The sequence below is a fragment of the Pan troglodytes genome, chromosome 13 (genome assembly GCF_028858775.2).
Source record: "Pan troglodytes isolate AG18354 chromosome 13, NHGRI_mPanTro3-v2.0_pri, whole genome shotgun sequence".
NCBI lineage: Eukaryota > Metazoa > Chordata > Mammalia > Primates > Hominidae > Pan > Pan troglodytes.
In genome coordinates, this window is record NC_072411.2 from 86,950,658 (window position 1) to 86,978,265 (window position 27,608).

At 35.4% G+C, this 27,608-nt stretch overlaps 1 protein-coding gene across 1 annotated transcript in view; it reads left to right on the forward strand.

Moving 5' to 3' along the window:
* The window catches only part of ZNF804A (zinc finger protein 804A), a 339,920-nt gene extending 325,855 nt beyond the window's left edge, over positions 1 to 14,065 (forward strand). Inside the window, exons 3-4 of the mRNA XM_525981.6 lie at positions 7,361 to 7,491; positions 9,538 to 14,065. Of these exons, the coding sequence (XP_525981.2) occupies positions 7,361 to 7,491; positions 9,538 to 12,778 (3,372 nt within the window). The 3' untranslated portion in view covers positions 12,779 to 14,065. The remainder of the gene's footprint in view (positions 1 to 7,360; positions 7,492 to 9,537) is intronic.
* Positions 14,066 to 27,608: the final 13,543 nt, after the last annotated feature.

Sequence of the window (27,608 nt, forward strand, 5' to 3'; positions counted from 1 at the left end):
TTGCTATTTCTCCTACCTGTTTGAAGGATATTTTAAGCAGGTTTACTATTCTAGGGTAAAAGTTTTTTGTCTTTTTTTTTTCCTTAAGCACTTTAAATACATCATACCACTCTCTCCTAGCCTGTACAGTTTCCATTAAAATGGCTGCTACTGGACATGTTGGACGTCCATATTATATTATTTGTTTCTTCTTTCTTGCTGCTTTTAGGATCCTTTCTTTTTCCTTGATCTTTGGGAGTTTGATTATTAAATGCCTTGAGGTAGTCTTCTTTAGGTTAAATCTTCATGGTGTTCTATAACCTTTTACTTGGATATTGGTAACTTTTTTTTAGGTTGGGGAGTTCACTTTTATTATCCCTTTGGATAAAACTTGTATCCCCATCTCTTGCTTAAGATCCTATTTAAGGCCAAAAACTCTTAGATTGTCCCTTTTGAGGGTATTTTCTGGATCCTGTAGGTGTGATTTATTGTTTTTTATCCTTTTGCTTTTGTCTCCTCTGACTTCGTGTTTTTAAATAGCCTATCTTCAAGCTCACTAATTTTTTCTTCTGATAGATCAATTGTTTTTAAGAAACTCTGATGCATTCTTTAGTTTGCCAATTGCATTTTTCAGCTCCAGAATTTCTGCTTGCTTTAATTACGCCAATCTCTTTGTTAAATTTAGCTCATAGAATTCTGAATTCCTTCTTTCTTATCGTCAATATTTTTGAGTTTCCTCACAAGTGCCATTTTGAATTCTCTGTCTGAAGAGTCACATATCCCTGTTTCTTCAAGATTGGTCCATCATGTCTTATTTGGTTCCTTTGATGAGATCATGTTTTCCTGGTTGGTCTTAATACTTAGGAATATCTGTCCATGTCTGGTCATCAAAGAGTTAGGTATTTATTGTCTTCACAGTTTGGGCTTGTTTGTACTTACACTTTTAGAAGGTTTTTCCAGGTCCGAAAGGACTGTATGTTGTGAACTAAGCTGTATCTACATTAGGGGGCACCCCAAGCCCAGTAGTTCTGTGGCTCTTGTAGATTCAGAGATACCACCTCCAAGGTCTTGGACAAGATCCAAAAGAATTATCTGGATTACCAGACAAAGACTCCTGTTCTTTTCCCTTACTTTCTTCCAAACAAATGGAGTCTCTCTCTCTCAGTTCTGAGCTGGCTGGAGCTAGGGGTGGAGTGTCATAAACACCCCTGTGGCCACCACCACTGGGATTGCACTGGGTCAGACCTGAAGCCAGCACAGCATTGGGTCTTACCCAAAGCCTGCTGTAGCCACTACCTGGCTTCTCTTCATTCAAAGCCTTGGGGCTTTACTAATGGCTGGTGTCCTATGTCCTTCCCTTTAGGGAATCAAGTTCCTTCAGGCCCCAGGTGGGTCCAGAGGTTATGTCTTAAAGCCAGGGTCCAGAATCAAAAACCTTAGAAGTCTACCTGGTGTTCCATTGTACTGTCGCTGAGCTGGCACTCAAACCACAAGATGTAGTCCTTCCCACTTATCCCTCCCATTTCCTAAGGCAGAGGAGCCTCACCTCATGACCACCACCATCACAGGCCCATAGGGAAAACTATCAGGCTACTGCTATTTCCTTAAGGGTCAAAAGCTCTTCGTTCAGCTTGTGGTGAATACTGCCTGGCCTGAGGCTCAACCTTCAGGGCAGTGGGCTCCGCTCTGGCCCAAGGCAGATCTAGAAATGCCATGCAAAAGCCAAATCCTGGATTCAGGGACCCCAAGAGATCATTTGGTGCTCTATCTCCCTGTGGCAGAGCTTGTAGCTAAGGTGCAAGACAAAGTCCCCTTTCCTTCTCTCTACTTTTCTCAAGCAGAGGAAGCCTCTCCCCACCACAACTGGGAATATGCTGAGTTTCGCTGGGAGCCAGGAAGTCACAGAGTCTCACACGAGGCCCACGAAGTACTACCTGGGTATTGCTGCTGGTTATTCAGGACCCAAGGGCTCTTCAGTTAGCAAGTGATCAATTCTGCCAAAACTAGGTCCTTCCCTTCAAGACAGTAAGTTTCCTTCTAGCCCAGCGTGTGTTTAGAAATGTTTTCCTGAAGCTGGGACCTGGAAAGAGGGTTTCACAATTCTGACTGGTACTCTTTCCTGCGGTGAGTGAGATGGTATCTTAAGATGCAAGACAAAGTCCTCCCTGCTCTTCTCTCTCCTCTCCTCCCCTCCCCTCCCCTCCCCTATCTCTCTTCAAGCAGAATGAAGGGATCTTTTCAGAGCCATGAGCTCTGCAGCCTGGGGTTAGGGGAGAGAGAGGAGCAGCATCAGCCCTCCCTTAGCCAAACTGTTATTCAGTTTGTTATGTGCCCCTCCAGACCACTGGCTCTGAGCCCAGTTCAGCAATAAGACTTGCCTAGGAGTTGCAGTCTAGACTGCCGCAAGTTGAATAAATAAAGCTGAAGTAAATAAAGCTGAACTTTATTTAGAGCCCCAGAGCACTCTGGCCCAAGGTGGCAAGGCTTGCAGGAACTCAAGTTTCAACTGCTGGGATGGTCCATTCCCCTCTGGCTAGGGCTGGTTTAAATACTACCTCCATAGGTGAGCATCAGCTGAGTTCAGTTCGATTTTGCTTTCTGTTGTGGCAGGAAAGCACTGAGTTCAACATAACGTCTCACAATTGTTTCTCTCTCACTCTCTCGTGTGTGCAGATTTTTCTCTTCATGCAGAATGGCCAGTTCTGGGGGTTGGGCGAAGGGAGGCATTGGCTATTCAAGACTGTTTATCTTACTTCTTCAGTGCCTCTTTAAATGAAATGAAGTTAAACCCAGGTACTGTGAACACTCACTTCATTTTTAGTTCTTATGAAGGTGCCTTTTTTGTGTAGATAAATTGTTATCCTTGTGGGGTGGGGGAAGATGATTGGTGGAGCCTTCTATTCTACCATCTAGCCTCTCCTCTTTAAATTTACGTTTTAAATAGGCACAGTTATCTAAATCTGGAGCTGCTTCCAGTCATGTCTGTCAGTCACTTATATTACAAATAACAACAGTATTGGCATTTAATATATATTTGACTGACTCCTCAATATTCAATGATTATGTCAATGAAACCAAATTATTTCTAAACCTCAATGGTTACTTTGAAACAGTAAATAGTGAAAGTCCTGGCATTTTGCATGCTTCCTTTGGAAAATATGGTTTGTTTTTCATTCGTTTTTCATTAGAAGCATTGCACTTTTATCTTACCAATGAAATTTAAAACCACTATTTTTAATCATTGATTATTACATGTGTTTTATGTATTATATATGTTTATATATATGTGTGTGTGTATGTGTGAGTATGTAATAACAATTAACTTTTATACTAAAGATTTTATTAAAAACAGTAAAGTCTATCTTTTTGGTTTGTTGACTAGAGCTTTTCTAAAGAACCAGTAGGAAATAAATTATCTGTATTTCTTGGAATAAAACTATTTATAACTAATAATCAAAGATTATTTGCTGATTAGCTCTGGTATTAAAACTCTTTCTTGCTTTATTTCACCTGGTATTTTACTTCTTTTACATCTTATTGTAGAAAACTTAGATTCTTGTGTTTGTACGAAGTTGTTCATGGTCCCTGATACACACTCTCATCCCCAACATCCAACCCTTTTTTTCTAGTTAATATTTGTATTCCTCAAAACCCAGCATAGATATCACTTTTACCAAGTAGCTGTATTTAGGATTTTCTTGAGCACTTCTCTCTCTTCATACATGGCACTGTAAGAATAATCCAACCAGTGATTGCTGTTATCTCTTAATGTGTATGTTCACTCCTTATTTCTGTAAAATACGCACAAATACACAACACTTGCCCACATATACACTCATAGAAACACACAATGAAAGTAAAAATATTTTCTTTAATGAAAAAAAATCTCAGCCATTTAACAGAGTGACTGCTGATAGTTCTCAATAATTATCTGTTGAATGAGTCTTGATATTACTTTAAGTTTTTAAGAAATAAAAGTGACCAAGACGCTGTATACCTAAAATTTATGAGCAAAATATTCTTGACCTATTATACTGTAATTCTACACCTGTTTTATGAAAAGCAATTAATAATTTGATGCATATGATAAAATTATAGCCATTTTAATAGTCATATTAAGGAAATGATTTCAAAGTTTTGCTTTCTGGGAAATATCTATACAATTGAGACATTTATGACATGATTTATCTTTCATCTAAATTCTACTCTGGAAAGTCTTATCCTACACAAATATGTCAGTGCAAATGAGCATTCTTGAAATATCTTTGTGTAAATTCAAAAATATATAGATATATACACATACAAGGACACTTTCTATAAATCATGTCAATTTAAATATTAGAGATCATTTTAAGTTTAAACTATGTCAGTGTTATATGTCATTTGAGCTACCTCATGCTATGTTGGGGAAATTCAGATTTACAATCCAGAATCATTAGGAGCCTACTATTATTTATTCATAGTGATGAACTTTTTAAAATAGATGGAACATTTATAATTTGGAGGATCTAAATCAGTTACACAATAATTTAAAAATTTTTATGGAACGGAAATGTTATAAACCATGTATTGTTCTAAGTTCCTGGTACACATAAGTGCATATGTATATGGTATTTATTAAAACTTTATCCAATTAGTTTTTTAAAATGTAACTAGTGGTATTAGTTCATTCTCATGCTGCTAATAAAGACATACCAGAAACTGGGAAATTTATAAAGTAAAGAGGTTTGACTCACAGTTCCACATGGCTGGGGAGTCCTCACAATCATGGTGGAAGGTGAAGGAAGAGCAAAGTCATGTCTTATGTGGTAGCAGGCAAGAGAGCATGTGCAGGGGATCTTCCCATTATAAAACCACTGGATCTCATGAGACTTGTTCACTATCACTAGAACAGCACAGGAAAGACCTCTTCCTGGCTGCTTTCATGAGCTGGTGTTGAGTGTGGTTTTTGCAGGCACATGGTATAAGCTGTTGGTGGATCTACCATTCTGCTGTCTGGAGGACAGTGGCCATCTTCTCACAGCTCCACTAAGCAGTGTCCAAGTGGGGACTCTATGTGGGGGATCACACTCACATTTCCCTTCTGCATGGCCCTAGCAGAGGTTCTCCATGAGGGCTCTGCCCCACAGCACACCTCTTCCTGGACATCAGGCATTTTCATACATCCTGTGAAATCTAGGCAGAGGTTCCCAAACCTTGATTCTTGAATTGGGTGCAGCCACAGGCTCAACACCATGTGGAAGCCACCAAGACTTCAGGCTTGCACCCTCTGAAGCAATGGCCTGAGCTGTACATTGACCCCTTTTATCCATGGCTAGGATGCAGGGCAGTAAGTCCTGAGACTGCACAAAGTAGCAAGGCTCTGGGTCTGGCCCACAAAACCATTTTTTCCTCCAAATCCTCTGGGCCTGTGACAGGACAGGCTGCTGTGAAGAAACCTGACATGCCTCAGAGATATTTTTCCCCAGTGTCTTGGTCATTAACATTTGGCTTCTTGTTACTTATGCAAATTTCCGCAGCCAGCTTGAATTTCTCCTCAGAAAATGGGTTTTTCTTTTCTATCGCATGATTAGGCTGCAAATTTTCCACTTTTATGTTCTGCCTCCCTTTTAAACATAAGTTCTAATTCCAAACAATAACTTTGCGAATACATAAAACCGAATGCTTTTACCAGCCCCTAACTCACCTCTTGCATGCTTTACTGCTTAGAAATTTCTTCCAAAAAGTTTCACAAATCTCTAGGGCAGGGGCAAAATGTCATCAGTCTTTTTGCTAAAGCATAACAAGAGTAACATTTATTCCAGTTCCCAATAAGTTCCTCATCTCCATCTGAGACCACCTCAGCCTGGACTTTATTATCCATATCACTATCAGAATTTTGGTCTAAGCCATTTGACAAGTCTGTAGGAGGTTTCAAACTTTCTCATATCTTCCTGTCTTCTAAGCCCTCCACACTGTTCCAACCTCTGCCTGTTACCCAGTTCCAAAGTCACTTCCACATTTTCAGTTATCTTTACAGCAGCACCCCACTACCCAGCACCAATTTACCGTATTAGTTAGTTCTCATGCTGCCAATAAAGACACATCTGAGATTGGGTAATGTATAAAGGAAAGAGGTTTAATTGACTCACAGTTGCACATGGCTAGAAAGGCCTCACAATCTTGGTGGAAGGCAAAGGAGGAGCAAAGTCACGTCTTACATGGAGGCAGGAAAGAGAGCATGTGCAAGGAAACTCCTCTTTATAAAACCATCAGATCTCATGAGACTCATTCACTATCACAATAACAGTATGGGAAAGACCCGCCCCCATGATTCAATTACCTCCCACTGGGTACTTCGCACCACACGTGGGAATTATGGATGCTACAATTCAAGATGAGATTTGGGTGGGGACACAGCCACATTATATCACTAGTATAAGTGAGTCCTACTCAAGATTCTGACATATTACAATTGCATAATAACAATGAACCATTAGGGAAAATAGTACTTTTATTATTTTTAATAACTGTACACTTCATGAAAGTACATAGTGAAAATATTTGTGGCATAAGATAACTTTGATGTCTCCAAAATTATACCACACACACGGCTATTTATCAATTATGTTCGAGTTGGCATGCTGTTTTTCTTGCCATCAACCCAGAAAATGAACTTCTTTAACACAGATGAAAGATAATACCCAATGTAGTAAGAATTTCTAGAAAAACAGTACTAATTTTCTTCCAATATCTTGAATTATTCTGGAAATGTGCCTGCTGTTTGAGAGAAGGGATTGTTTTAAACCACATCAGGAGAGATCATTTGTCTTATGGATTAACATAAATAATGTACTCTCAGAACACACAAAAAGGGCTGCTCTGCCTACGGAGTAGCCACTCTTTATTCATTTACTTTCCTAATAAACTTTTCACTTACACACACACACACACACACACACACAGACACAAAGGACCAGATAACTTTCTAATATACTGTACATCAAAATATAAGAAAATGTATTATATATAACAGAAATACATAAGCAATAAGCAAGTTGAATTTTTTTGTAAATTTGGGATTTATAAGACACAAATACTTCATCTGAATTACGCAGAGAAACAGCAGGAAATGATCAATAAGAAGAGATTGAAGTTTTCAATTAAAATTTGCCTAAAGCATAGATATAAATTTCACTATGATGTAATAATATGCTTTGGCTTTTTCACAAGCCAAAATGTGAGAAAATATTTTTGTTAGAAGTGGATTGCCATGAATGTTGTGTTTACCTCTCGACAAGGTCAAAGATGATGCATTGGAAAATTTCAACAATAACAATGAAACTTTTAAACTGCTATAGACCAAAATACAATTAATCATTTTCCAACTTTTTTTAAACAGAGGCTCAAGGAACTGAAACAAAGGGAATTTGCTCGAAATGTAGCATCTAAATCCAGGAAAGATGAAAGAAAACAGGAAAAGGCACTCCAACGCCTGCACAAGCTGGCTGAGCTAAGAAAGGAAACTGTATGGTGAGTATCCAATGAAATTGTAAGTTTTCTTAAAACATGACCTAAAAAGGGGTATGGGGGAGTCATAAATAAAGGGCACAAATCTATTTATTACTGTACCCAGAATAAGGCACACATGTTTTCATGGCCTTCTGTAGGCTGTAAACAGTAATTTGAATTAGAATTTTATGCAAACACCTGTTTAATGCACATTTCAGTAAAAAGCCAAAATTACTGTAATTTTGGATTAAAAAATAAACTTTATGTTATTATTTAAGTTATCTTAGTTGAAAGCTACCCCATTTATTGGTGATACTCAAACATTTGATTGAGGAAGACAGCAAGGCAGTATCTTATGACCCTTTTAACAAAAAGTTTTTAGAGATACTTTTCAAAATGAAAATTTGGAGAACTTCTATTTAAAATTATGTTTAAGGTTCTTTTTCTAAAAAAGGATAAGAATTTCGCTTGAGAAGCAGACCAACATTAAGTGCGCTGTGAATAAACTCTAACTGGGCTGTTAGAGGTTCACAACTTTTAAACTTTGATCTGCTTCTAACAGTGAGCAGCTATTAGGTGTGAACAGTGTTGTAATTCAGACTTTACAATTCAAGCCAGGGCAAAGTTATTAAAAGAAGACTTTTTAAAAGTAGTCTTTGTTTCTGCAATAAATAAAGCCTCTCTTATTATTGTCTATATCAAAATTATTTCATTCCAAATTTATTTTTTGCTGAATAATGTTATGGGATATGTTGACATATCGAAACATTGTTAGGGATGCCAAATTTGTAAAAACCAAAATAAAATGTATATGTATTTGGAATCCTACATGCAACTGTTAAAAACAGATGTTACTGCTGTTCAGTTACACTAATCAGATATGTTTACTTTTTGTGGTAATGAATAAAAAATTATACAAATTTTAACTATACAGAATCATGGAACCTATGTAACTTAACGCTCTATAAATAGCATTTGCAAATATAAATTATGATATATTAAGTGAACTAGAGCTAATAATGATATACACAAAAAGCAATACTGTTTATTTAAATTATTATCCTCAGTATAAAGCACATATTTTACATTATATGTACACACAGCCACACATACATGATTTTCCCATTAATTTTATGCTTCAAAAGATGGGAAAAGAAAGTCACTCTGTTACTTAGCAGATAAAGCTAAATGAAGCAATACATTGTGTTAGTGGTTAGATAAAGGAAATGTCCAACTAAAATTTTCTTGTCTACTTATAATATTTAAAACACTGAATTTTTAGAATAGCAGGAATTTTCTTCACACAGAGTTCTGTTAAGGATAAGGTTTAGGGTTTCTTATATTTATGCGTTTGTCAGTATAGTTCTTTTCATCAGAACTCACTACAGTGTAATGTAATTCCAAATAAGTTATATTTTAAGTGAATTTTCTTTTATCCTGCATTTACTGCATGTTATGATATAATATATAACTTCAGGATAATTTTAAATATTGAGACTAACAATTTCAAAAGAGTCAAAGCTCTCATAAAGCTAGTACTATCTCTTAGTTACCTTTGCCCATACCAATTGGGCTATAGTAGACTCTTGGTGAATGCTGGGTGAATTGAATTGTTCAACTGAATTCCCAGCTTTTCTGCAGTCATGATTAAGGGTTTTGTTTAGAACTTTCATCATATTTACCATATAGCATCAATGATATTAAGTATTTGTGAATCAAAAGTAATTTTACTTTAGACAATACAACACTTCAAAATATCACGGAAGAGGCCATGAAGGTAGACAATTTTGGTCAGATAGAACTGGTTAAGAGCATATCCTCAACATTGCTCATAACAGCTATAAAAGCAACTTCAGGACAATATTTCCAAGTTATTCCAAACAGTAACCAACAAGTAAATGATATTGTGGCACCATGGAAAGTACTTACACCATATGAAGGCAATTCTGTCACAAAGATTTTAAAATTTGAAAAAATATTATAATGACTTTTTGAAGATGAAAATATTTGACTATTTTTTTTCTCAAAAGTGTGCTATTTAACAGACGCTTCTGTTTCTCTCTCTAGTGCTCCTGGAAGTGGCCCCATGTTCAAATCAACAACTGTTACTGTGAGAGAAAACTGTAATGAAATTTCCCAACGAGTTGTTGTGGATTCAGTTAATAACCAGCAAGATTTCAAATATACTTTGATTCATAGTGAAGAGAATACTAAAGATGCTACCACTGTTGCTGAAGATCCAGAAAGTGCAAATAATTATACAGCAAAAAATAACCAAGTTGGGGATCAAGCCCAGGGGATTCACAGACACAAAATCGGCTTTTCTTTTGCATTTCCAAAGAAAGCGTCCGTGAAGCTAGAGTCCTCAGCTGCAGCCTTCTCTGAATACAGTGATGATGCCTCAGTGGGAAAAGGATTTAGCAGAAAAAGTAGATTTGTCCCCAGTGCTTGTCATCTTCAACTATCTTCACCAACAGATGTGCTTTTAAGTTCTGAGGAGAAAACTAACTCTTTTCATCCACCAGAGGCAATGTGCAGAGACAAAGAAACTGTTCAAACTCAAGAGATAAAAGTAGTCTCTAGTGAAAAAGATGCATTATTATTACCTTCATTTTGCAAGTTTCAACTTCAGTTATCTTCTGATGCAGATAATTGTCAAAATTCAGTCCCATTAGCAGATCAAATACCACTAGAGAGTGTTATTAATGAAGACATACCTGTTAGTGGTAACAGTTCTGAGTTGTTAGGAAATAAATCCACAGTTCTTGACATGTCTAATGATTGCATATCTGTGCAAGCTACCACAGAGGAAAATGTTAAGCATAACGAGGCATCCACAACTGAGGTTGAAAATAAAAATGGCCCCGAGACATTGGATCCTTCAAATACTGAAGAGGTTAACATAACTATACATAAGAAAACAAATTTCTGCAAAAGACAATGTGAGCCATTTGTACCTGTCCTTAACAAACACAGATCTACAGTTCTTCAGTGGCCATCAGAAATGCTGGTTTATACAACTACTAAACCATCAATTTCCTATAGCTGTAATCCTCTATGTTTTGACTTCAAGTCTACTAAAGTAAATAATAATCTAGATAAAAATAAGCCAGACTTAAAAGATCTTTGTTCTCAGCAGAAGCAGGAAGATATTTGCATGGGACTACTTTCAGATTGCAAGGATGTATCTACAGAAGGACTCACTGATTATGAAATTGGAAGTAGCAAAAATAAATGCACCCAAGTCACTCCTCTTTTGGCTAATGATATTCTCTCCAGTAGTTGTGATTCTGGAAAAAATGAGAACACGGGTCGGAGGTATAAAAACATTTCCTGTAAGATCAGAGAAACAGAAAAGTATAATTTTACTAAAAGTCAAATAAAACAGGACACTCTAGATGAAAAATACAACAAAATAAGGTTGAAAGAGACTCATGAATACTGGTTCCATAAAAGTAGAAGAAAGAAAAAAAGAAAAAAGTTATGTCAGCATCATCATATGGAGAAAACCAAAGAATCAGAAACTCGCTGCAAAATGGAAGCAGAGAATAGTTACACTGAAAATGCTGGGAAATATCTATTGGAACCAATTTCAGAAAAGCAGTATTTAGCTGCAGAGCAATTATTAGACTCACATCAGTTACTTGATAAAAGGCCCAAATCAGAATCCGTATCCTTAAGTGACAATGAAGAAATGTGTAAAACATGGAATACTGAATACAACACTTATGATACTATCAGTTCTAAAAACCACTGTAAAAATAACACAATACTTTTAAACGGACAATCAAATGCAACAATGATACATTCTGGGAAACATAATTTAACATATTCTAGAACTTACTGTTGTTGGAAAACCAAAATGTCAAGCTGTAGTCAGGATCACAGAAGCTTAGTTCTTCAAAATGATATGAAACGCATGAGTCAGAATCAGGCTGTTAAAAGAGGTTACAATTCTGTCATGAATGAATCAGAAAGATTCTATCGAAAACGTAGACAACATTCACATTCTTATTCTTCAGATGAAAGTTTAAATCGACAGAATCATTTACCAGAAGAATTTTTGAGGCCACCAAGTACTTCAGTTGCTCCCTGTAAGCCTAAAAAGAAACGGAGGCGAAAAAGAGGCAGATTCCACCCCGGATTTGAAACTTTAGAACTCAAAGAAAATACAGATTATCCCATGAAAGACAATTCTTCCTTAAATCCTCTGGATAGGTTAATAAGTGAAGACAAAAAAGAGAAAATGAAACCACAAGAAGTTGCAAAAATCGAAAGGAACTCAGAACAAACAAACCAATTAAGAAACAAACTGTCTTTCCACCCTAACAATCTCCTTCCTTCTGAAACCAATGGTGAAACTGAGCATTTAGAAATGGAGACCACTTCTGGTGAATTGTCAGATGTTTCCAATGATCCCACCACATCTGTCTGTGTAGCTAGTGCCCCAACAAAAGAAGCAATTGACAATACCCTGCTTGAACACAAAGAAAGAAGTGAGAATATAAATCTTAATGAAAAGCAAATTCCTTTTCAGGTGCCTAATATTGAAAGGAACTTTAGACAGTCACAGCCTAAATCCTATCTTTGCCATTATGAACTGGCTGAGGCCCTTCCGCAAGGAAAGATGAATGAGACACCAACTGAGTGGCTGCGTTATAATTCAGGAATCCTTAACACACAACCACCATTACCATTCAGAGAAGCACATGTCAGTGGTCATACTTTTGTAACAGCTGAGCAAATCCTGGCTCCATTAGCTTTACCAGAGCAAGCATTATTGATCCCACTAGAAAACCATGACAAATTCAAAAATGTACCATGTGAGGTCTACCAGCACATTCTTCAGCCAAACATGCTGGCCAACAAGGTTAAATTTACCTTTCCTCCAGCTGCCCTCCCACCCCCTAGCACACCTCTGCAGCCTTTGCCTTTGCAGCAGTCCTTATGTTCTACCTCTGTAACCACTATCCATCACACTGTTTTGCAGCAGCACGCTGCAGCTGCTGCAGCTGCAGCTGCAGCCGCAGCTGCAGGAACCTTTAAAGTGCTTCAGCCACACCAACAGTTTCTTTCCCAAATCCCAGCTCTCACCAGAACCTCATTACCTCAGCTCTCAGTAGGACCAGTAGGACCGAGGCTTTGTCCTGGGAACCAGCCAACTTTTGTTGCTCCTCCTCAGATGCCAATCATTCCAGCTTCCGTTCTTCATCCTAGCCATCTGGCTTTCCCATCTTTACCCCATGCACTCTTTCCTTCACTGCTTTCCCCACACCCTACTGTCATCCCTTTGCAACCTCTCTTCTAGTCATCACCATAATGGGAAAAAATACTCTTGTGAAAACTATTGCTATATGTGTTAAGTGTTCATCTATGTGGGTACATGGCTATTTAACTGGTGGAAATAAACTGGCCGATACATGGCGTCATTGGTTTGAAATCATTTACTGTAAGTGTAATGATGCAAATAAATCCCTAAGTTTCTGATATATAATATTATTAATGCACTGAATAGTTTGAAAATCAATACAATATATGCTGTATATTAAAATGATGTCTTAAGAGTATGTATAATGTACATAAAATATATTTATAGTACTCTAATTTATGTTGTAAAGTATGCTCCCTTGGTTTTTCTTAATCTTTGTGTATTTGCACCTATTTAACGTTTAGACAAAGCTGATGGCACTATGTTTTGTACCATGTTCCTTGAAACTGTAAATTCAGTGAAAAATATCTCTTGCAATAAATTTTTGTTAACTATTTAAGTAAATCAAACTTTTGTTTTTAGTTGGTTTTCCCTGTTTTAGGAATGTATAGTAACAATAGGTGTTGGATTTATATCACTTTACTCATACACAGGAATCTCTGAATCTCCAAGGCCCATCAAAACATCCTTGGAGCTCTATCAATACTTTAACTATGATACTGTCTTTTAGAATAGTGTAACAGAGGGTCGATTTGTTTTTCTGTTTTTCCAATGTTACTTATAGTCAAAGTTTACTATATTTTCTAAACAATTGACCCCCTCTTTAGAAAATAATCCATGGAAATTCATGTTAAAGTAATTTTAGTATTTGGGTGGGTAATAACTCAAAAATATGCAAAGTATATAGTATTCTTTCTGGAACTCTAGAACAGGACTAATAGACAAGCGATGGTAAATAACCAATATAAGTGCTTATAATGTTTAAATTCCCAAATTTATTGTGTTTATTTTTAATTATTGTGGGAAATATGTGGAAATATTGGCATGAATTAAGGAATAGGTTTAACTTTAATAAACACTGCCTGTTATATAACATCTTGGGATGAATGGCGTAAACACAATCGGTATAAGGATGTTACTCTTAATTGAGAATCTGGAAGTGGGATGGAGAGTAAATAAATAGCCCTTCTACCTGCAAATCTTTCTAGTAGTTATGCTTGTATTATATTTTTAAATCGCTCAGGAACAATTAGAAAGTCCACATCACTCTTCCAGATTCTGCTTTATTTTATTTATTTATTTTTTTTGAGACAGAGTCTGCTCTGTTGCCCGGGTTGGAGTGCAGTGGCGTGATCTTGGCTCACTGCAACCCCTGCCTCCCGGGTTCAAGCAATTCTTCTGCCTCACCCTCACAAGTAGCTGGGATTACAGGTGCATGCCACCATGCCTGGCTAATTTTTGCATTTTTAGTAGAGACGGGGTTTTTCCATGTTGGTCAGGCTGGTCTCGAACTCCTGACCTCAAGTGATCCACCTGCCTCAGCTTCCCAAAGTGCTGGGATTACAGGCTCTGCTTTATTTTTAATGACCTCTGCATTACTGCTCACTCAAGTGCTTTTATGTGTACTTAAGAATATAATGAGTCAATAGAGAACTAGGAAATAGCACGCTATCCCCAAGAATATTTCTTATACCTGTCCCAGTCCATACCATTGGCAAGACAAAGTATACATCCCTTTTAAAGTGGGTTGTCCTCACCATTTGCAATAAGAGCAGATTATAGTAGCCTGGCAATAAATCCAGGGTTTCGGAGCCCAATTGAGTCACTTTAAATGGAAAGCAAGTTTTAAATGATGCTGTACTGAGGAAATATTTTATATGGCTGGCATAGGAACTGGATTACCCTAAATAATTAGGGACCTAAAAGTATTTTCCCATATAAAAATAATCAATATTTAATTATATCTTATGTAAGAAAAATAAGAAAGAAAATCTAGGCCATTTACTTTCATGATATTTGGCATAATAATCACTGGTTTATTTGAATGTTCACCTGAAAAATGCTTGTGAAAGACTGAGTATACCATTTAATGATTGACTAATAAGTAGATAAAAATAATAAGGAAGCAATTCCATGTCAAATGCTGTAAGATAATATGTTCAAAAAACAGGAACTAAAATTGGAAAGGATGATTTTTTCCCCAGGCAAAATATTTGAAACTATCTTTGAAGATAAAATAGATGGAGATATCTACTGGGGAATGCTGACCCAGTTTGTTTTTAATCTGTCAAAGCAGAATTGCTGTTTTTGATGTTAAAAAATCAAACCAAGTGTTTGACTTTAAAACATGCATATTTTCCTCTTCTTTGTATCTTCTATCATCTTGGTTGTTCACCTCTTACCTCTTGTTTTAATCCTGCAATTGCTTTGTTTATTGATCTTTTTTAACGTTATTGCAGACATCATTTGTGTATTATGTGCCTCCTTTTCTTTCACCATGTTATCATTCATGTTTTTCAAATTCTGCTTCTCTCTTATTTATTTGTTAAATGATATGGTTAGGTATGGTTAACTTTTTAGTTGTAGGAGAATGTGCCTGATTGCTAGATATATGACAGGAATTTCTAGAAACTTTGAGGAGGAAAGTTCTCAATTAAGATTAATTAAAACTCAGCTTTACAGATAAAATAATTGGTTCTCATGGATACCAGGTCTGGACAAGAAACTTGAACCTAGTTAATCACTGTCAAAGTCAGTCTGATTATAAAAAATTCTTCTAGTTTTCTGATACATTGCTAAGATATTGCTTACATGGTCTGGGCATCTGTTATGTGTCAAGGACTCAAAATGAATGGATGGTGAGACACACATATTCAACTATTCTGACAACATCAACTCCAGAATCAAGGAAATCAGGCCAGTAGGCTGAAGAACAACAATGAGCAGAGCAACCAGACAGGTAAGTCAGAGAGCTGTCATTAGGCAGTGAGGCTGTCAGAGGACCACCAGGCAAGCCCACATTAATGGCAGCAAGAGTCAAGCCATTCGGGCAGTCATACTCTGGAAGTAGTTTTGGATGCTGGCTGACAGTGTGCTATAAGGTGTATCCTGAAGAAAAAATTTCAGTCCTTTCCCAGCATAAATTGTTGTACATCCTATATACTTTGGAAATTTAAATGATTCTAACACTATCTCTTACCCACCATCTCTAGTCTGCTAGTTACAGGCGTTGTCATACCATTTGTTATTGTAAGGATGAATGATTTGGAAAATAGAATGAAACCTGAATGTAGAAAGTAACTGTAGCCAATTAACAAAGGTTTTTACATTGGATAATAGGAAAGAAAGTCATCCACAACTTCAACTACTATGCATGTGTCAATTATACATTTTCTCCAAGTTTTTTTTTATAAGTCAAAGTCCTATATCAAACTATCCACAGGACAGCTTAACCTGGATATCTTCCAAGTATTTTGAACTCAGAACTCAAACCCATCATCTTACTTTATACATACTACCAAAATCTGTTCTTTTCTGTGTTTCTAAACTTTGTGGATATCATTATAATAAAACCTGTTATTCAAGTTATAAGTTTATGCCCACATCAAAGCAATCAAGAACCATTTGGCTCTATTTCCTTAAATTTTTTTTCAATTCCATTTCTCCTGCTTTTAGTTGTCCATATGCTGAATTGCTGTTTTAAATCAATGTCTCCATCCTCCCAGTCTCCCTTTTCTGCAATTCATCTTCTAACACTGCTCTCACCAGGGCTACATTTTTAAAATGTAGTCTTATTATGACATGTCCTTACTTTAAAACTTATTCAGAGTTTTCAATTATTCTCAAGATAAACACCAAAGTCCTTAGTATGTCTTGGAAAATCTGTGCTGAAGTAGGTTCCAGCCTCTCAGGATCATTCCTTCCAGCTCTCCTCTGGGCCAACCATTCTAATATACTGATCTAAATCTCCCTTGAGATTGTGTGAGCATGTTTTGCTGTCCTACAATGCCTTACTCTCTCTATATTTCTTCACTTGGATAACCACTAAAGAGCCAAAATTCAAGATGTCGATTTCTTTTAGGAATTCTCTCCCAGGTTCCCCCTCTCCCCTAATGAGATGGCTTCTTGTCTTCTCTCTTCCCGTAACATGCCGAGCACAAATTTTGTCATAGTGTATTCTCTGTGTCGAATATATTGCCTTGTTTGTCAAAATCACTAGACTGAGAGCTCCTTGAGTCTCTGTAGAATGTAACACATAGTAAACATTTAACAAAATTTTGTTAAGTGAAGAATAAAATGAATTGAAAAAATATAATTAAAATCTATGAAGAGTGTACTAGGGTTCCAGAATTGTTACCTATTTTTACTCCAAATAAGTCCTAAATCCTTCTAAATAAAAAGATAATTTTTCAAAACAAAATAACGGTTTCAAAATGTTAAATATATAGAACTTTTTTTAATGGAATTGTAGATCACTTAAAATAGAACTCTACCACCAAAAATCAAAGCACAACTTTAACCCTTTCTTCTGGCCCAAGAGGAATGCTCAAACTTTACTGTATTGATCTTGATCTCAATGTATTTATTTACCTACCTACTTATCTATCTGTTTATTATTTATCTAATCTATCCTGCATCTATCATCTATCATTTTATTAATACTTGCTACCAAACATAACATATTATTATGTATCAGACACTAAACTAGTTTTCAGGGCCAGAGATATTAATAGAACATACTTGCTATTCAGATATTTGAGTCTAGTATAGAAAGCAGACATGCAAAATCTTGTATTTAGCCATCCAAAGTTTGAGATTTCATTATTCATCAATTAAAATAGATTGAATTTATATTCAGCATTGCATTACACCACTGTCCTGTGTTCTTCATTCCTCATTTTTTTATCTACTTTTTTTTTTCTACTTATTCGTCTGCTAAGCCACTGTCACTTATGTGTCCTTGGGAGAGAATGTTGCCCCTGGGAAGTTTTCCAATAAGCTGTTTACCTTCTCTCACAAATAAAATTGGATAAAGGATTGAGACTTATTTATATCATGAGTTGATGCCCAAAGTCCTGCTTTAGAAGCAACAGTAGAAGGCTATGCAGTTAGTTCCAAAATGCTGATTTTGGCTGAAACATAGGCCACTGTCTACCACCCTTGTGGATTACATCCTTATCCCCCCAACCAAGATGGCAGGCATTGGTTCAGAGGAAGAGACCGCTTTTTGTTTTTTACACAAAGACATCATTGCCCACTAAGCCAAATGCCTATAGCAAGATACTTTTACTTATGGATACAAGCATTTTGTAGACTAGCAACTGCCCTGAGCTTTTGACCTTTAAGAATGTGAGCTCTGGAATCTACTTGAGCCTGGAAGTTCCTGGGAGAAAATTAAAAGTGTAACCAGCTTTCTTCTTATTTAATATCCTAAACTGTTATTTTTAAATAATCTCTTTTACTTTCTCCCTTAATCTCCTAAACTGTTATTTTAATCAGCTTAACAATAACCCACAACATTTGGACAAACTTGTTGTTTTTAAATTACCTCATTATTTTTATTGACAATTTATTGATAACTCTTATTTTGAATATATGTGTTTACATATTTAATTAATGTTAATATTTTCAGTTTTAAAAATTCTGGTTTTAGGAGAGGTGCGGGGGGGCTCACACTTCTAATCCCAGCACTTTGGGAAGCCGAGGCAGGCAGATCACTTGAGGTCAGGAGTTTGAGATTAGCCTGGCTAACATGGTGAAAGCCCCTCTCTGCTAAAAATACAAAAATTAGCCGGGCATGGCGGCAGGCACCTATAATGCCAGCTACTTGGCAGGCTGAGACAGAAAAATCGCCTGAACCCGGGAGGCAGAGGTTGCAATGAGTCAAAAAAAGCCAATGCACTCCAGGAACAGAGCAGGACTCTGTCTCAAAAAAAAAAAAAAAAAAAAAAGAAAAAAAATCTGATTTCAACTGCTGCATTTTAATTTTTTACAAATTACTTCCTAACATTTTTCATGTGGTGATTTTCTATACTTTTATTATCTTCACAGTATTTAGAGTATTTTATTATGTACTTTAGATTTTTAAAAAATAGATCTCATTATATTTCAATTGAACTAAGCATACTGTGTTTAGTATTGTTACCTTTTGTATCTAGACTGTATTGATTAAGACTATTTTAATTATTTCATTTAATATTAATTTTCTTTCTTTTTTCAACATGTTTATTGATGGTATAGGCATAAAACATACATTCTTTGGGAAGGGCCCATGTATTAAGTAAAGGAGTTTTGATGACAGGCCTCACATTAAACCTTTAGTTTTTTCCAAAAATGTTCTATTATCTCTAATTCCATAACAAACAACTCTACCAGACCTGAATTTTTATCGGACCTTACAAGAACTAAGATTCAATTAACTAGAAGCAAGACTTGAGCAATTGTGTAAAAGAATGATTTTCCTTTTGCTCCAGTAGCTTTGTGCAATTACTTAACCTCTAACTGGAAAACCCTCTCATAGCCTAAGCTCCCTTGTTACTCTGCTTAGTTCACATTCCCCTCGAGAACAAGACTAGACCCTATGCTCCTTCCTAGCTCCTGTTGGCACTGTATTGTGCTCTGCAGAATGTAACTGCTGCCTGGGGTTTGCTCCTGTTGTGTTTTCTAATTGATCCATCGTCTTGCTAGTGCCTAAGCTTGCAACCCAGACACTGTGTCTTGATTATTCTAGTTGAACTTGTTGCAACCAGCTTCTGTAACCGAGTAAATTATGTTTGTTCTGGATGCTTATTGACTTACATTGCACATTATCCTCCTTTTGAATAATTCCCCTTATATTTCTTGACTGAGCTTACCTAAGTTACAACATTTTAAAGTCAAGGAGACTTTAGTTTTTAAAAATCCAACATTTAAGGTGCCTTAATATTGAAGCCCATGTTTTCTATGCATCTCTGAAAATAGCTATGCTTCAAATTAATGCTTTGAGTTTTGACTAATCTGCTTACCGCATTCAACTTGTTTTTTAATCTAATGATTTCGCAAGTGACTATTACTTCAACTTATGTCTGTTGGCAGAGAATCAATCTTAACATTAAAATGATAAGCCTAAAACAGATTATAGTTTTTATTAAATGGCTTTCATTTCCAGAACAGTTGTACTGAAATAAAACAATGATAGAAATATTAATAAGTTTTGAGATGTGAAATCTTTTATTTTCTATCCTGCATTACAACTTTTCAGACCATGACCTTTGTGAGCCCATACAATTTCTTAGGTAGTGTGAAGCATAATGTAATATTTTAAATACATTTTACACATTAGCAATTATAATTGCATTTTATAGTACCTAAGGATTAATTATGTGCTTGCCAATCCTCTGTGCTAATATATAACACTGTCTTGACACTATCTTTTAAAATTGCTAAACAAATATAATGTAACATTATTATTCCATATAGAAAAGCTTTGCCTAAACATATTAGCATAGAAAAGACTCTACAGCAATGCATTTGTATATAAATAAATGTAGTACTGTTAGAGGTAGCTATTAAAGCTCATTGTGGTTATACTGTCAATTTGTTGGAGGTTCTGTCTATGTTAAGAACTGGTTTATCCATGTTGACTAAAATAAGACTTTACCAACAATGAAGTTTAAAAGTTGGCTATAGATACAGAGTTTTAGATAGAGTACAAAAACAAAACCTTCTATATGAAAAATAATTCATTATAGCATTTCAGCAAACAAATCTAAAATTAAATTACATGTGAGACCTGAACTTAGTGACAGAAAGTGGATTAAAAAAAAAAATCTCAAAATCTGTTACTTGAAAGCTGCTTTGCAGTACTGAATGCTTTCTCTCTTCCTTCCCAGGAACCAGTGCCCGTTCTACTACATGATAGTAACTGCCTGCAACTTCTGAACATTCTCCCCTTGGCAAAGCTACTCTTCCTTTACAGTCACAGTCAAGAGGTTGAATAAAGCAGGCCACAGTGTTCCTATATCACGTTGTCCCATAGTGCCTTTGGAAAGGAACACGTATGTGGCTTTCTTAATTAATGGGCTGGGACATTTTGAAGTAGGTGAAGGAATTACAAAGTGGGAGTATAAATGTTAAATCAGGCACTGAGTATGACTTTACCTGGTTAAACAAAAACAAAACCAAAAAAACCCTCATTCACAAGGAGGTAATGTTTTTGTTCCTGACCTGGCTCACTTGCCCTCAGGTATGCTGCATTCCTTTCAAAATGACTTCAAGTCTTCATCGTATTTTGAGAGATGTAAACTTTTACTGCTGCTTCAGCAAATAACAAATTTTCCAAAGTCCAAATCATTCAGTTAGGCCTAGCACACAGGGAGGGACCTGGCAGTCTACCCTCTACTGGTCATTATCACTTCTATTTTCACAAAAGTCCAGAGCTAGAGGCATTGGATTCCATGTCTGCAGGAAGTCTGGGATGAGTTTTGTCTCTCTAACCATACTTTATGGAACAAACATAAAGCCCGATCATTGCTGCATGGAATTCCTGGACATTTTCTCCTTAATGAGATGCTAGCCTCTGTCTCTCTGCAGTCACAGTCAAGAAATGGAGTGGAATATACGCTCAGGTACATTATAATATAAGATGGGAAAAAAAAATTCCCAACTACTGGAAAACTATAAGACACCTTCATTTTCTATGTCATCAATAAATCTCGTGTTTCCCTAGGTCTTCCAGAATAAGGGAGACAAACATAGTTATACCAGGAAAATGACATGATAACTATTCTAGTAAATTATTGAATAAATAATTCTTTAGCCAAGGTCACTTGTCCTCAGTTTTGATCAGTGCTCAGGAGAAGGAGATAAACTATGCCTAATGATATAACCATGCTATACCCCTGCTGGCTATAACCATGCTATTGTCATATTTGAGGTGCCTCTTCAATTAAATGCCTTTATAGGCTAACTTGTCTCTTATGATCATTTATGTCTAATATGTTCCAGGCACTCTCCTAGGCTCTGGAGAGTAAACAGTGAATAGAAATAAAGTCTATCAACAAGGAATTTAGAGTCTAAAGGGGGAAGTTGAAAAACAAATAGCCAATTTCATAAGATGGCTGAGTAATATAATAAATTTAATAAACGTAATATGTTGAGAAAGCATATAACATATTAAGAATAAAAGGAGAAATTCTGATAAATGAGGGAAGAGAAAAGCAACACAAAAGCCAGAGAACTCATTAAGGAATTTATGTGTAAGATGATAGTCCCTAATAGTTTTTAAATAGCAAGGTAAATAACCCTCACTGAGAGTATCAGATTAGAATTATCAGCAGGATTCTATAAGAAAGAGTGGATTAGTATGTGTGTGTTCATTGGTGGGTGTTGAGGAGACCAGAAAAATAAAGGAAGTTTCAAGTTCTAGCTAGCAAATAGAAATCATATTATTTGGATAATCAAAAAGTTAGATAATTTATAAGTCTTGTATGGGTTTATGTTACAGGAGAAGTTTTGGAAGAGGGCAAAAGAGGATTTACAAATGAAATTTAAGTTTCTGGCCTGCATAATTAGGTTGATGTGGTTATTCATAAATAATGCAAGGAGAGAAGATAGAAGTGAAAGACAGTAAGCAAAAGTTGGAGAATGGAAGATAACATCTTCAAATACTGTAATTTTGTAAGATACGTCCTTTGGGGGAAACTGGGCCAAAGGTACATGGGATATCTTCATATTATTTCTTGCAACTGCATGTGAATCTACTATAATCTCAAAAAAAAAGACAATTAAAAGAGAAATTTGAGGTACCTGGAATATATCTAAGTAGGGCAGTCTTATAAATAGTTCAAGCTGTAGTAGAAACTCTCTTAACTGAAACAATAAAAATATGTTTGTTGTCTATCACTTGCTTAAAGTGATGAAGTACACATTAAGGCACATATGCACACAGGCACAGTATAAGCATCGTGTACTAACTCACATTATCTTTTTGTATTTTAAATTTACCAACATTGTGCTATAGATCCAAGGTCTTTGCTTTGAATTTATTCAAAGTTATTAGTCACCTTTTCTTACATAATCCTTTGAAGTTATTGGTCATCTTCTACATAATCCATACTCAAAATAAATCATCTATGGAATTCTAAGTTTTCTTATTTAAAATGTACTGAGGACTTAAATACATTTCTGAACAAATTAAAATTGTGTTTTTAAATTATTTATTTTTCTCCTATCTTATATAGCTATACTCACACCACAGTTAAAATAATTTAGTTAGCAACCACCTTAATTTAGAATTTCTAAAGCATGCTAAGGAATAAACTGTATCTGCTTATATTCACATTTCGTCATTTCACTTAACAGTGAATTAAATTATGTAATTATAGTAACAAATGAAACATGAACAAAGTGATCTGAGAACAAACAAATCTGAATTTTGGTAAGCAAATTATCAACAGTAGTGATAGTAAGTGTAATGGTGTCCTACAGCATATCCTAACAGCTACTCATTATGCTTTGAGAATCAGTTTTAAAGGGAATTTAGAATTCAATTACTCTGAAAAGATACAAATGCAGATCATTTTAAAATAATCTATTATACAGGTATAAAGTTAAAAGGCACATATATACACATACACATATACTAAGGAAATGTATTTTGGAATCATCACCCTATTCATTTTAATTAAAATATTATGAGATTTGAGATTACCCTCTGAAAAAATGTAAAGACTACAGAGAGAAGTCAATCCTGGAAATAGCAACCAGCATTTAAGCTTGGGAAGAAGAGGAAACAACTACAGAGGACACAAAGTATCCATAGAGCTTGAATATAAACTAGAAAATTATAGCACAATGAAAATGGTAGCAAGAGACAGTTTTAAGTAAAAGGGCATGTTTAAGAGTTGTCAATAGCTTTAAGTGTTTAAGTAAATGAGAAGCATGCATTCTTCGTTTCATGACCTAAGCCATTGCTGAGTCTGATATGGTAGTTTTAATAGAATGGTAAGCCTAGGAGCCATATTGCATTGACTTTAAAAGAGAATTGTGGGCAATAAAATATATGCAAAGCTTTTTAGAATACCTACAAAGGGCTAGAAAGAAATAGAATTATGGTTATAAACACTACAAAAATAGGTTTAGATTTTATAATGATGTCCAACTCTACTGCATGTATATGAAGATTTGACTAGGTATAAGATCATGTTTATCAATTAATTTATGTGCAACTTAGATTCCCTATATGTTAATATAGAGCTTGAATGTATGTTTAGAATATCCTCTGGACTTAAATTCTATAAAGCAGTTCCAAGTTGTTCACTGATGTTATTCATGTAAATTTTTTTGAAATTTCCTAGTAAAACAAATATAACTTATTGATTATTTTTCCTTAGTATCATTATTCATGTTTCCTTTTAGGATACAGTTGAATGTGAGGAAACCAAATTATATAAGGAAACCTGGATAAGACTAATACTATACGATATGAAAAATGACTGCAGGTATTCATATGTTCAAAAATATTAGTTGAATAATAGTGGAAGTAGGCATAAGGAAATCTGAGACATTTTTAAAGGCTTAATATTTTAACTTTATATGGGTCATCTGTTTTATATAATTCACAGGTACATAAATATTAATGTGTTGAATATATTTTACTTAATATCTTACTTTGAGAATCAAATGGTCCATATTCCTTAATATTTAACACACTTTCAATGGAGATAACTTATTTGATTAAAATCAGTCATAATTTTATCGATTCATAAAGTCAACACTTTTTTCATTTTCAAGTTTATATTATGTGACCTATTTCATTTAATAATATAATTTTTCCCTTTACTATTTAATTGATAAATCAAAATATTAAGGCAAATTCTATGCAAGATTAATTTTATGTATTATTTTTTAGAAAACAAAAAAGCTTTCTTTGTTCTCCTATGTCCTTGTTGCTGTTTTGATTTTTTTCTTTTAGTGAACTATATGTTAAGACATTTTTATAATTTGTAATCATTCGTAATGGTTTTTGGCCATTAAAAATAATATTAATTTTAAATAAGTTGGATTGGAAGTGGCATGCACCCAAGCAGTTTGAACTTGTCAATTCCTTGTGGAATGGTTTCATCATTACTAGACTGGAAGTTTTCTATTCTTTTCTTATTCACAAAGGTACTATAAGAAAATAAAGGCAAATTCCTGTTCAGACTAGGAGGGAAGCTATAAGACTCTTTTATTTAAGAATTAATAAAGTTATTTTAGTTAGTTGCTGCTAATACAAAGACATTTCATTAAGAATTCTGCTTCTATGTCAATCAGCCCAATGAGTCAAAATTTAGCAAAATATCCAACTAGATAAGTTAATTCTCAAGATCCACAGGTGGATCAAGTCTCTAAGCACTGCCTCTGAAAATGTACTATTTTCCTTGGAAATACTGTGTTTTTGGACACTTCAGAGTGGCTCATCTCAGTGACCTCTACTTACCTGAGATACACCTATTGCAACAAATGCAGGAAAGCTAGGAAACTCATAAGAGGTTTTCAAATATGGGTTAGATAATCTAGCATTTAGGATCTGTCATGTACCTCCAACTAAAATATATCTATACCAAGAATAACATGAAAATATTCTTCAGAGATGCTCTTTTACTAGAAAAGTACAGTTCAGAAGCCTAGAAGTTGAACTAGATTTCCCAAACTCTGCAGGAGGGAAAAAGACATACATTTCTCCCACAAACTTACGTTAAATATTTAGGAGCACAGTTTTTAGAAGGAGGCAGCTCTAGAACTGAGCTTCACCACTGCAATGGACTGAAAGTTTGTGTCCCTCTAGAATTGTATGTTGAAACCCTGAGCCCCAGTGTGATGGTATTTGGAGATGGGACCTTTGGGAGGTAATTACTGTTAGATTATGTCATGAAAGTGGTGCCCTCATAATGGGATTAGTGTCCTTATAAGAAGAGGAAGAGTGAGAGATCTCTCTCCTTTTCCATGCCATATGAGGACACAGTGAGAAAGCAACCATCTGCAAGCCCGAAAGAGAGCCCTTACCAGAACCTGACCATGCTGGCTCCCTGATTTTCACTTCCGGCCTTCACACTGTGAGAAAATACATTCCTGCTTTTAAGCCTGTCAGTCTATGGCATTTTGTTACGGCAGCCTAAGCAGACTAAGACACTTATTAGCTCAGGACTTAGACAAGTTAGTTAGTTAAACCTCTCTGAACCTCGGCTTCTCATAAGTAAAATGGAATAATAATATTTATCTCAGCGTTGTTGTAAGAATGAAATAAAATTCTGACACACTGCTGGTATATGGTAAGCACTAATTAAAAGGATTTAGCTATCCTTTTCATTTATCTTTCCCATTTGTCTTCAGATAGTTAACCAGAAGAGAATCTGAGACATGAATTTGTGTGTAAATGATTTATTAAAAAAGAGCTTCCAGAAGAAAACTAAGAACATAGGGAAAACCAAGAAAGGAAAGGGAAGAAGTCAAGAAGAATATTATTTCCAGAAAATTCTGAAGGTAAATTCAGCCTGATTCCTCAGGAAAACATGGAAGTGTAAGCTCCATTTGAGTGTTGTCTTGATTAGAAGCATAGTGACCTTTCAATTCGAGCATCAATCTGTGATTGGCTAAAAGCAGCCATCAGGAAAAAAAACTGTCCACTGCTTTCAACTCTGCAAGTGTAGGCTAAGTGTCACCAGTATCCCAAGGGAAGTTCTGTGAAAAGACTTGCCATTTCATGACCTTAGAAATAAAATTACAGGCCCTTAAGAAGAAAATAAAATAAAATACAAGCTGGAGGAAGGGCACACACACAGAGTAAAATTCCAGTGTCTGCTACAACTGCGTTATTTTCTACTATTCTTTTATAGTTTACCTTTCCTACCTCATTAGAATCATGTAGCACTATTTTATTCTCAAATGATGTTGATTCGATGTTCTCTCCATCTTCAAATGTTTCCAATAATTACAAGCAGGTCCCAAGAAATCACCTTTGTAAATTAGAAGGTATTGAGAGGCAATTCTCCATGTGGCTTTTACATTGCTGCATCCCTTATAAGTGAGGCACTGAATTCATTTTGTTTTAAATTGCTCTTCTCAAGAATGTTAAAATAGTGAACACACTTGGAGGAGAGTGATAGTTTCTTCTTCTGAAGAAAAGGTAGGCATGAGTTATTACGCAAAAATAGAGAAAATATCAGATGCTCTTAAATCAGCATTCCTCTGCTCTAATGCAACTGACTGTGTGCAGGTGTCACCTAGGTCTGTTTGACATTACTCTGTCAGAACTGAGGATCAGAGAACCTGCACAAAAATGCTGATACTGCTATAAGTAATAAGTATTTCCCTTCATTGCTAATTTGTCTCATACTTCTATCAAATACAGAATATTGTGCATGCTAACTTGTTAACTTTCAAGAAAGGTAAAAATCTCAGACCCTTTAAAATAATTTCACGTAAAATTGTTTATATCACTCACTTATTGTTGGTTCATGTTATTCTTATTTTTAAATTTTAGCTACTTTCTCTAACAGTCTTCAGTATCTTTTTCATGAATAAAGCACAAGGAAAAAGTTAACCTTAAATATTTGAACCAAAAGTGTTTATATGTCTTAGAATACATAGTTTAATCCCAACGGAAAAAAATTGCAAAAATAATTATATCTGTTTAATGTATCTTTTTATTTAATTGCATGCAAATGTTTATAGACACAGACATAATAACTACAAGGGTGTCAAGAAATGATGAGACCATAGAAAAGGTGTTCACCTATATGGAGAAATAAGACTGGATGTCTATTACTACATAGAAGAGTACACAAATATACAAGAATAGGTTGTGATCCTCTTTCCTAATCTGTTTAAATGTATTGGAGATCCCTCATTTATAAAATGCCAACAAAGACAATTAGAACAGAGAGAGATGGATAGACACACAGAGAAA